At 40.4% G+C, this 12,200-nt stretch overlaps 1 protein-coding gene across 5 annotated transcripts in view; it reads right to left on the reverse strand.

Moving 5' to 3' along the window:
- Positions 1-12,200, reverse strand: part of LOC6578492 (uncharacterized protein DDB_G0284459) — a 65,168-nt gene that overhangs the window by 18,221 nt on the left and 34,747 nt on the right. For 2 of the 5 annotated variants that reach the window (XM_015163176.3, XM_002004366.4), the window contains exons 3-4: positions 9,473-9,635; positions 2,002-2,073 (exon numbers count right to left, since the gene is read on the reverse strand). In XM_015163176.3, the coding sequence (XP_015018662.1) occupies positions 2,002-2,073; positions 9,473-9,635 (235 nt within the window). Of the gene's footprint in view, positions 1-2,001; positions 2,074-9,472; positions 9,636-12,200 lie in introns of those variants that run through there. The other 3 variants (XM_015163177.3, XM_015163178.3, XM_044010739.1) reach the window with 2 other exon arrangements.

Genomic DNA, 12,200 nt, shown 5'->3' on the forward strand with positions numbered 1-12,200 from the left:
CATCAAAAATCTCATATTACTCGGCCATGAAAAGCGCATTGAGCAAAGGAATGCGCACACTGGCAAAGTAATCGGATTCCCATGCATGAGCCCAAAAGGCGAAGGCGGTGGTGGTGGCAGTTGGAGCTGCGATAACGAGCTGTATGAAAGGGGGCAGAGCCAACAGACGGGGGAAGAGAGGAAGCAGAGGGCGACAGTAGCTGTAGCTGTAGCTCTGCCATTGCCAATGCCAATGCCAGTGCCATAGCTCGTAAATTTGCGCTTTTGCCAGAACCCGAAAAAAAGTAGCAGAGCATAGAAAATCAGACGAGCTGAGGCGAAAAACCAAATGCCACGCCCACACCCATACACTTAAGGGGGCTGCTGCTGCTGCTGTTGGATTTTTGTCTCCAGCGCTTCCTGTGGCCGGGCGTCAGCAATTTCGTTGCGGAAATCATTGGCCAGGAGCCGGCAGCAGCAGGACTAGCTAGTGATGGCTCTTCAGGCCGCATGCTGTGCCTTTTCACACGATAAACTCCGCTGTTTAACTCGTTGGCCATTTATTTGGGCCAAGCAGCCAAGCAGCAGCCAAAATACTGTAGGCTGTTATCAAATTCAATTACCTAAAGCCGGAAATGCGTTTGCCTCGGCCATAAAACTGACGCCCCAAAAGATGACTCAAGATGTGCCATTTAGATACGAGATTTTTTCCCCCGGCCGGAAAAGGTGTTTGCAATAACAGCGCCAAAAAGAAAGAGACGAAGGCCTAAAGCTGCGATGTCTTAACTAAAAGCAGGAAGCAAAACCCAGCCTAGGGGCTCTACAGTCAGCGAAAAATGGGGGCTATAACTCAACTAGGGTCTGCTGCTGCGTAAGACGAGAGGCGAGGCACAACAACTAGGCCTAGACAGTCAAGAGACTTGGATATATATGAATCTCCATAAAGCTCTAGCACACTTCAGTTAGGTCTCATTGAAAAGAGTTAAGGGAAGAGCTAGTTATAAAAACCCAGACTCTGTCAGCTTCACTCGAAAAGGGCCTTGGGTCAACTAGTTTGAATTAATCAGAAGAGCTACACATTTCTTTTTCTTTAGGTCTTATCTTTTATTTAGATCTAGAATATAGTCTAGAGATAGAGAGAAGAACATGAAAAGGGGATAGTCTCAAGAAAACATTTTAATGGTTTTTGACTTGGGAATCTTAGAACAGATTTTCAGTTCATGGTTCATGGTCAAGCAACAACTAACTAACATTAGAGTCTAAAGTGATCTAGCCCTTAAAAAAAGGGCAACATCTTCACTAGGGTTAGCTACATGGTAACTAAAGAACTAGGCTTAGACAGAAGGTGTTAACAGAGTGAATAACATATCAGTAGAAGGGGATGGCTATCCATACTTACGACTCGACAAACCTTAACTTTGAATATGCCAACAAGTCAACTATTTACAATGAGAAACACGAATCCAGCCTCAAAATTTACAATATGGTAACTAAACAACAACAACAACTAGTTCCAAGTTCAAGAGTCAAATTCAAAACAGAGTTCGTTCCTAGAGTCTCACCCGCTAGCAGAGCTCTAGCCCATTGCTTGGATAATCTAATTTCTGGCTGCGTGTAATTAAAGCTTGTAACTTTTAATTACAATAGCCGAGCTTGCTGGCCAGCGAATGTTGCTTTGCCTGTTGACTGGCTGCTGTTGTGTGGCATGTGCATAGCTTGCCACAGTCAGTGGCTCCAAGCTCTGGTCCGTTGACCACATAAACCACGAGAGCCCAAACGACTCTGGGCAAAAATGCCAACAGCACGATTAATGAGCACAGCTGGGCCAAAAGGGGGGGGCGTGGAATATGGTCAGAATGTCCATGCGAACCAATTTGGCAGGAAATACAAACATTTAATACATATAGCTGAAAGCACTTGCGTCCCTCTCACACCATAGATGAGAATGAGCTGGGAAATTGGTGAGGTCTGGCAACGCTGGCTGACAATTTCGAATAGCTGTGGGCACATATATATACTCACTTTTTGGAACTGCTCCTGCAAACGCAGCAGCGCGCCTTCAATCTCAATCATTCGCCTTTCCAATAACAAATCCTGCAAAAGAACAACAAAAAGAAAGAAACGCAAACTGAAGAACAAAATGCAAAGATTTTTGTTGTTGTTGGTTGTTGGATTGAGATATGGCAACGATATCGAAGCAAATCCAATAAGAAAAGCTATAGATGATGTAGCAGTGCGATTGAGAGTGAAAGTGCCAGGTGTGTGTGTGTGTGTATGGATAGATGACCAATGAAACCAATGAGGCGTATGCGTAATATATTCTTATATATTTCTATAGGCATATGTAGGTGTGTGGGTGTGTGTGTGTGTGGGTGTAAGCGACTATTAACCAAAGATTTTAAATTATAAACAACAGATTACAATTAGCTAAAAGCTGTTACACACTTAACATGTACTTAATAGAGTAGAGAACTACAAGCTACTCTCGTATATCTATATCTAGAGATAACATTTAGTTAGCCATAAACTGTTTGTTAACAAGGCTGAGCAGCACCCTAACTCGTTCAGTTCCAGTCAATCATTGATAACAAATTTGTCTGTCAAAATTATAGCACACTAATTAACAATCGATGAGGCAATCGTTAAACAAGATATACAATCATATCGTAATTCCATATCAATAGAGCTAAAGGAACTGACAGTTCAGATTATAGACAGCCACTTAAGCTTATTATCAATCTATAAACATATTATTTTAAGTTTTCTCTAAACTGTTCTGACATTGACAAGCCGTTGACAATCAGTTTTAGCTTGTTGTCTCGAGTTAGTCTCATTCACAGATCTGTGTCTGAAATTTAAGAGACACTTGAAGCTCTTGAACTTGAACATGTTGTTAAGCTATTTAACTGGCAGTTAATATTGGCAAATCCTCTTGGCATTGACGTAGCTATAAATCAGAATAGATACATTTGGTTCTAGCAAAAAGCATTTTGTGTTAACTTGACTCACATTTTATAGCTTAGCTGTTGGTTTAACAAGTTCTTAAGTCGCAGTTAATCATTGTCCGGAAAACATTGTCATAGGAAAACAAACAGCTTAAAATGTTGCCAAACAAACAGTTAAAATGTCAGTTGTCGTATCGATTATAATCGATAATACATTGACTGTCAAAAAATACAGAATTTATAAATTCAAGTTTCGTTTTTTCTTAATTGACAAGAACAAACAGAAATAGCTCACACTTCTTAACTCAACCTCCATTCGCAGCTTCTAGCCTAACAAAGTATTTTAGAAATATTCCTGAATAATTTTCAGCTTAAAAAAAATTACAAAAATTTTTCCAAATCTTTTTCAGCTTCAATAACAATTTTAAAATATTTAAAAATTTATCAAATCTTTGCAAGTGAGCAAATTTTGTTATGAAATATCACTTAGCGATAAATTAACTTGAGCATTTTATTGATAAGTGCTGTCAGTTGCAACATCTCACCAAAGATAACGGAGCTGCGAATGAGCTATTTATGAGCCAAATTACGGTTTTTATGTAGTTCGACTAAATGCGGGTCTAAGATAACGAACGAGCTGTAATTGAACTGTTGCTAAACTTGGCTTATCGACTGCATTTTTATCGAGGCGACAAAGCGGCGTTGCCACACAATTGCAACAGCTTTTGTATAGCTGCTAAGTGAGCTGAAACGGGTATATTGGTTTTATGAAACTCTTTCCAAAAAAAAAGATATGTATTTAGGTATTTAGTGTTAAGTTTTAGGTCATTCTATATAGCTTTTGGTAGAGTATTAGGCATTCATTGCCAACCGATTGCAACATTCTTAACTGATTGTAATTTAACCAACATGAACTTTAAGTGGAGCATGAGAAAATTAATTCGAAAATAATAAAAAATTGAAATTAATTTACGAGCAAGTGAATTTATTTGGATATTTTGTAACTTTTGCATTCGCACGCGATGCGAAGGTCTGGGACTCGACTCGGAATTGATTTTGCAGGTGTGCAAGGCCCATAATTCAGTCGAGTGTGGCATGCAACAGCAATAGCAACAGCCACAGCAATAGCAGCGACAGTGCAGCACGAACAAAGCAAAGGCACTTGCATAGCAGAGCGATCTATCTATGACTTGTTTTGGATAGGTTCCCCCACTTGGCTGCCTATATAAGGTCTCAGCTGGGTGGGCGTCAGCAGGAAGTTGGAATGACAGTCTCATAATTGGAATTGGAGTTGGAGTTGGAGTCAGAGTTGGAGTTTCCACTGGAGTTGAAGCTATTTTATGAGCCTTTGTCACCCAGCTAGCCAGCGAGTCAACTTTCAGCCTATTAGTCGGGAGAGTCCAGCGGTTTTTTAGGCGCTAGACAAAGTAGCGACCACAAAAAAAAAATATTTAAATGGGATCGTAAAAACAAATGTTAAACAGCAGTTCGAATAGAGAAAGGCAGAGAGAGAGAGAGAGAGGGAGAGGCACACATAGACACAATCAGACATATCGTAAAACATATTTTGCTTTTAACACTAAAAATTAGTCGAGTGGAAGTTGTAAAAATCTAATTGTTATAGCTAGAAAAATAGATAAATACAAACATATATATATATATATATATATATATATATATATATATATATATATTGTTTTTTGGTGTGAAGAAAATTAATAAATGCCAAAAGGCTGTGCCAGCCAGCGAGGGCAGTTAGAGAAATCAAGCAAACAGAATAAGTCAAATCATAAAAAGTTAATTTATATATACTATATTTATACTTATGTATTGCTAGTTCTCGCAATAAGTCATACCACCCTCGTTTGCACATATTTCTGTACTATTTGTATGCCAGCTAGAGCCTGGCTAGATGCATGATTCAGCCATGATTTGTGGCAGGAAATTACGCAGACGTCGAGTGGGTTAAGTGGAGTCCATTTCAGAGCCATAAAAGAGTTATAAGGCAGAGATATATATGTATATATATACATATATAAGTATATATATACACATAGTCCAAGTGAGATCGTTTTGTTATAAATGTGCCACTTGATAAATACTAATGCGTGTCTAACCTATTTAAAGCGTATGTAACATATATGTATACACATACATATATCCACAAATATATAAAAAAAACGCTTATCTAAACAATATAAAACTGTTGTTGTCGAGTGTGTGCGATGGCTTGAAAAATAAAAAAAAATAACTAAAGCTTCAGCTATATATCACTTGCGACTCTGACATGCTAGAGTGCATAGCTGAAGAAGTAGCTGTGGGTGAACTAAGAGATACCCTGTAATCTGAGCTGAAGTGGAGAGCAATACAAAGCTTACATTAGATATATATTTATATAGAGCGAGAGAGAGAAAGGGGGTGAGTAAGAAAGGGAGAGTAAGTGAGTGAGAGAGAGACAGAAAGGGCGAGAGACAGGAAGAGATAGTTAGTGAATGAGGGAGTAAGAGAGAGAGAGAGAGAGAGAGAGAGAGTGACAAATACAAGTAGTTATTGATAGTAGATAGAGAGCATATATAGAGAAAAAGAGATTCTGCAAAATAGATTAAATAGGGAAGAAAGAGATTCTCCCTTTCTTATTAGAGAGCGAAGTCAGGGTATAGGCAACAAGAGATAGAGACAGCTAGTAAAATACATACATAGAAAGAGAGAGAGAGAGAGAGAGAGACAGAGACAGTTACAAGCAAGTGGACATCCCTTCTAACATCTTCTATGCCGTCGGTCGACTACAGGGTATACGCATAGCTATGTTACTTATACCTCGCTTTATTGCCTCTCGCATACACACACTCAGCTGAACAAAGGCAACGATTGCTGTCTGCTGCGCATGTGCAACTGCAACTTGCAGCTGCATTCGCCACAGCCAAGTGGCAACTGGCAACTGGCAACAGCTGAGCCAACCCGCCAGCCCGCCAGCCAGTCAGCCAGTCAGCCATTCAGCCAGCAAGCGAAACTGAAACCAAAAACGTTGCGAATCCAAAGCTGGCAAATAAATAAACAAACAAAGATTCAAGGGGCAGATCGATGCGGCAGGGGCAGGTGCTGAAGACGAAGTGCAAACGTTGCACATAAATTGCCGCACGTTCAATGAACTTTTTATGCGTCGAGCCCATGGCATAGTGTAGCAAATGGGGTATATTAGTTGTTGAATATGAGCAGATGGATGAAAGTAAGTATAAAGAAAACTTATAGAGATTTCATGAGGGGAGAAATTTGAAGAGCTGGAGAGTAAATAATTGATTTCTATAGTGAATACCGTATGGTGAATATCGTATGCCAAACATAATATAAGAAATATCGTATGCCAAATATAATAAGTAAATATTGTAAATGGAATGACAAATATCGGGAACCAAACATTGTGTCCGAATATCGTAAGCAAAATAATGAGTGCTAAATATCGTATGCCAAACAAAGTATAAGGAAAATATTGTGGATATCGTATACAGAATGGAAAGTGTCGAATATAGATAAGGAATGTCGTTAAACCATATGCTGAATAACGTATCAAGTACGTTTGTTTGAAGGATTTCGTATGGCGAATATCGTATGCTAAATATCGTATAACTTGTATCATATGATTCATATATTAATAATTTTGTATCTTATGAGTCACATATTAATAATTTATGATGGTATGCATAACAAATATTATGTTCACTTATTATGCATAGCAGTTGCAGGGTATTAGCTAGTCGAGCGACTTCTGCTTGCAGCACTTTAGTTCAATCAGACGACGCAGAAATGCAACTGCAGCCGCGCAGAGAACGTGACTGGGTTCTGATGACAGGGCGCTGGGATGCAGACAGAGTTGATGCAGCAGTAACTGCAACAGCAGCAGGTCCATTGTATGCGAGCGGCATAATCAAGATGCCATTTAGAGAGAGAGAGAGAGAGAGAGAGAGAGAGAGAGAGAGAGGAGCAGCTGCTGCCATCTGTGAGTGGGTGTTGCCATTTGAAGAAAGCGAGAGAGAGAGAGAGAGAGGGAGAGGGGAGAGGGCAGAGTGAGAAGAGCTGCTCAACATGTGTGGCAATCAATACAGACGCTGCATTTGTCCCACTGTGCGGGCCAGGCTTAAAGACAGCTTCAATTAGCAGCCAGCAGCCAGCAGCCATCAGCCATCAGGCATCAGCCAGCTGCCTGCTGGGCCGCTTCTAAGAGTCGCGAGATTTCTGAGAAACATTACACGGCATGGCTCAGCTCTGTCCTAAGCAATTTTACATAGCCGCAGATTCTCGGATGCGCGGAGCTCATTTGCAGCTGCTTATGGGGCCAGGCCAGGTTGGCCACGTTCCACGGCTGGCAGAGGTGGCCATAAATCAAGTGGTCCAGTGCGCGCCTGCGCCATAGTTAGCGCTATTAAAGCGTCACGGAAGTCGAAACGTGATCGCATAAACCTCATGCTCGAACATCCAAAGTTTTATGGGAACGCTTAGCTAAACACGCTCATGGGAAACGCGAGAGCAAACCAATGCCAAAACGAGCCGCAATTGGCCATAACAGTCAAGTGGAGCTGCACAACAGCTGAGAAATGCGGCTGAAAATGCAGCCGAACAGCTGACGTTGATTTGGCATCGATGAAGGTGTCAGTCGGAATGAAGAGGTTCAGGTTGAGGTGTGGCAAATGCAAAGCGATGGGAGTGAATGCTATGAATGATGGCTAATGAGAAGTGAATCATTGAGAATGAGAACGAATGGTGGACATATCTCTTATTGGGAATAAAAGGGAATGATGTAGTTGGGCAATTACTAAAATTGCCATCATTCAGAATGATAAGATCAAAAAGTCTATAACTCTGAATGATACTCAATGATATCACAGATGAACGATTCTATTATTTTGAAAGATAGAGAGTGGCTAGTTGAAACTTAGCAAAAGGAATGGGTCCCCCATAGAATGATGTGAGTTATTGTGAATGATAGATACTCCAATGTTGCTCCGTCTAAAGTCTATCATTCAGAATAATTGTGAGTGAAGTCCAAATATAAATTACCTAGAATTATTTCACCGATTAGCAGTTGAATAACCTGGAATAATATTCAGTGGTGAGTAGGAAAAGTCAGTAGAATTAGGAATGCCAGACTTCATACACAATGATCTGCCTGATATAACCCTAAAGTCGAAATCTAACTATGAAAAATCTTGAAACTGACGCAAGCTCTACTTAAAATATGTCATTCGAAAGTCAAATGTGAATAACATTTGTGAATCATAGCGAATGATATAAACGCTGATCCCAGCTTCAGTCAGTGGCGTCATTATATTTCACAAAGATGACCCAAATCTAAGTAAAAAATAAAATACTTTCTAAAAAACTTCTGAAACTTTATTACATACACTCACCGAATGCGCATTTATCTATAAATCACGTTGTAAATCTTAAACATAACCTCAATTCTAAGCGTAATATGTAAAGCATAAGCGAAGAATCTGACGAGATGAAAGCAGGCCGCAGTTTTAATCACATTGAACATAAATCTTGCCACAGATCAAATCATGCAAAATGTTAAGAATGATGAGCTTAACCCTTGCTTCAAATGTTGCTAAAAATATCATGTAGGTTATCAGCAGCATTCTAAGCAGATGGTAAAACGCCGATAGAGATTCGCTGATTTATGACCCAAACACATGAAAGATAGAGACACGCAGTTGAGGCTTGACTGGGGTTTTAGAGACTCTAAACGTTCTGCTGGAGGGTCAAAGTGTCTGTTAAATTTTAACAGCAGCTGGCAAAGCTGCGTGTTCAAGTGGGTAGTTAAACTGCATGTTAAAAGGGCAATTTTACTTTACTTGAATGTATTTACATAAGAGTTAGTTAGTCCAAATTTAACAGCAGGTTAAAGTACTCGTCAAGTAGAGTTTTGATAAAATTCTATTGACAAATTAAAACCGCAGGGTAAACTACATGTTAAAGTTGCTTTGAGTGCAAACTCTGAGAGCGGATCAAGCCATATGTTAGAAGTCATATAATAGCAGCACTAACTACATGTTAAAGCTGCTGCTAAATGCCACAGCTGTCGAGTCGAGAAGCTAGTCACAACTCTACAAATTCTAGTCAAATTGGAAACAAAAGCTAATCACAATCATGCAGTCAACCCTAAGCAGCAGCTTTAACTGCATGTCAAAAGTGCATTCACATGCAGGAATTGTGACTCGCGTCAGTCTGTAGCTTCAAGTGGCTGCACTTCAGCTAATCTCAGTTCAGGTTCAAAGGGTGTTGCATGTCAGGTTTTTCCGCACGCCAAGGAAAAGCACGACGGCGCCTTTCCCAGGCCAGCCCAATTGGCGTATGGATAGATGGGTGAGGGTTATACAAATGACAATAATGTATAGTTGAATGTTGTATAATGGGTCTGTAATTGCATTTGGGCGCTGCTACCAGGCTAAGCAGAGTTACGAGTTACGAGCCAGCACCAGTGGTAGATTACTTTTGGATTTACATGGGGTATACTTGCTGAGCTACTTTAACTACTGCAGACACTAACTCACCTTATCGCTGGCACGCTCCAGGCTGAGCGCCGGCTCGTGCTCCAGGGAGCGCGCCTGATGCACCAATTGGATTTTGCCCTGCGATATTTGTATATAATTCGCTGGCGGCATTATATCGTGCACATCGTCCTTGTCATCCTCGTCGCAGTCCTTCTCGTTTTGCCTGCAACAATCAATTGGAAACATATATAAGTAATCAGAGAGACAGATAGAGAGAGAGAGAGAGAGAGAGAGCTTGATTAATGCCAGCTGACAGCCTTCAATTGCAGCCGCTGTGTCTGCAGCCAAAAACTTGCTCAACCAGCTTCCAGCTACGAGCTTCGAGCTTCGTCGCGTGGGCTGCCGATCGTATCGCATCGTCTGGTTGCATAGCTCAAAAATCTTGCCCAATGCTTATAATCCGGCACCGGCTCCGGCACCCCCAAAGAAGTGTCAAAATTATTGTTACTATTCGCTCAGCCAGCTGGCCGACAAACACACACACACACACACTTGGAGCTCTCTAGCCACTAATCTGGAGCATTGTGTTGCAACAGAAAACATATCTTCAAGTGCCTCAATAGGCACAGCTAAGTACATGAAGCCAATAATGCAATCGCACGAGACTGCACACTGATACGATGCCAGGGGAACATGTGACGAAATCCAACAACAATCAAGCAAACAAATTTCAAGTTGTTAGAGCTCAAGAGCTACTCGAGAAACCTAAAAGTATTGAGGAAATTTATATATAAATAAGCATCATGGTAATATTTATAGCCATGAATTGGATATTTATTCGACAGAATTTGATCTATAATACGGCTGTTTCTGCTATTCCTATGAAAAACTCTCTCCTCAAAAAATATATGAAAAGTTCAGTTGCATCTACTTAGCTCGCTTTCCACTCTACATTCTATATTTTTCACTCTACACATTCTGTTTCCTACTAATCATTCTGCAGTCTCCATTCTCCGCTCTCCAATCGTCGCTTTCCATTCTCTACTCTCCATACTCTAGTCTCTACGCTCCGTTCTCCGCTTTTCACTGCTCACTCTGCACTTTCCACTCTCCATTTTACATTCTACACTTTTTACTACTCTCCCCACTCAACGCTCTGCTTTTCTCTCTCCACTTTCTACTTTCCTTCCACTCCCAACTTTCAACTGGGCTCTACACTCTACTCCCAGCTGTTCATTATCAGCTCTTTATATTCAACTCTCCACTATTCACTATCCTCTCCACTTTCCATTACCGCCACTTCCCTATTTCTCAATCCGTATTCTCCATTCGCCTATCCATCCTACATTCCAAACTTTAACTCTCCAGTTTTCACTTCAAAATCTCCATTCTCCATTGTCTTTCTAGCCTTTTCTCCACTCAGCACTTAACACTCTCCACCTATAACTCTCCACTTTACGCTACACACTGTCCACAGTCTCCACTTGGCCACACTCTTACCAAATTGTGCACCTGGCAGCACTGTGCCTTCTGACCATGTCAGTCTCCCCCCGCCCCCTTGCGAATTGTTTGGCTGTCAGGCGTTGGCACCCTGTGTGGCACAATTGACGTGTTGACCCAATATTTGCAGCTGACAAAGATATCGATTATTGTTGCACCTGTGGAAAAGCAAGGAATATGCGTGCCACAGATATCCTAGGTTTCTATTTAGCATGTCCCCATAGCCACATGTCTGTGAACTGTGTCGGCCCCCAAAGCCAATTGCTAACAACAACTGCCACAGCAACAACAACAACAACAGGCAACAACAATTTGCTCGTTATTTCAAATTGAATTTGCGAGTTAAGTGCAAATAATTTGATAAAATTGGCACTTGGAGGCATTCGAGTGGGCAACAACAGCAACGGCAACTAGAGCTTCAACTCCAACTCCTGCTCCTACTCCAGCTCCGACTCCAGCTTCGACTGTGGCCAAATGCTTTTGACTTGACTGCGTCCATTCAACCACATGCGAGCAATCCAGTTTTCTTTCGTTTTTTTCTTGGTTTTTGGTCAAGTCTAACGCTCAACTCTTTTGCTGCAAACGAGCGTCTAATAAATGAATGCCTCAAAACGTGCAAATGAATGGGAATGAGCGACGTGTCAGATACCCTGTAGAAATTTTAAATCTATTAAAAATGAGACAAAGAAGAGAAAGCAGAATTTCTAAGGGATATACGCTAGAGGTGAGGAGATGATGAAGCTATTAAAGCTACATATTTTAAAGGGAGTAGAAATTAGCTTGGGAATACAATATATGATTGCTTGTTCTCTTAAGGCCGTATAGATAAATAAAACATGTCATAGTGCTAGACAATTTATACAATTGTGGTATGAATATTTGAAATCTCTTCAAGCTTATATATTATTTTTATCGAACTTTAGCTATAAAAAAAAAAATAAATAAATTTTTAAATATGTACGAAGTATATTTAATTTGCTCTAATTGAGAATTATAGATATGGTCTAATCCATTAAATTTTTTTATAGCAGATAAGCTGTACTAGTACTTCGATAACTTATCGATAATATGAACTTAATCGATAAATACAAATAGAAAAAAAAAACAGCTTCATGCTATTTTCTACACTACACATTTAATAATTAAAACCTAACGCCCCCACTGAGTCGTTTCTAATTTGTACAGGGTATTCTAAAACTTACAAGCAAATCGCACAAAATGTTTTCGTTTCGTATCGTGTCCGGCTGTCTGCTGCGAGTCGGACAGCTGAAGCAGCAGCCAAGTGGGC

Source organism: Drosophila mojavensis, unplaced genomic scaffold (assembly GCF_018153725.1).
Source record: "Drosophila mojavensis isolate 15081-1352.22 unplaced genomic scaffold, ASM1815372v1 contig_80, whole genome shotgun sequence".
Taxonomy (NCBI): Eukaryota; Metazoa; Arthropoda; class Insecta; order Diptera; family Drosophilidae; genus Drosophila; species Drosophila mojavensis.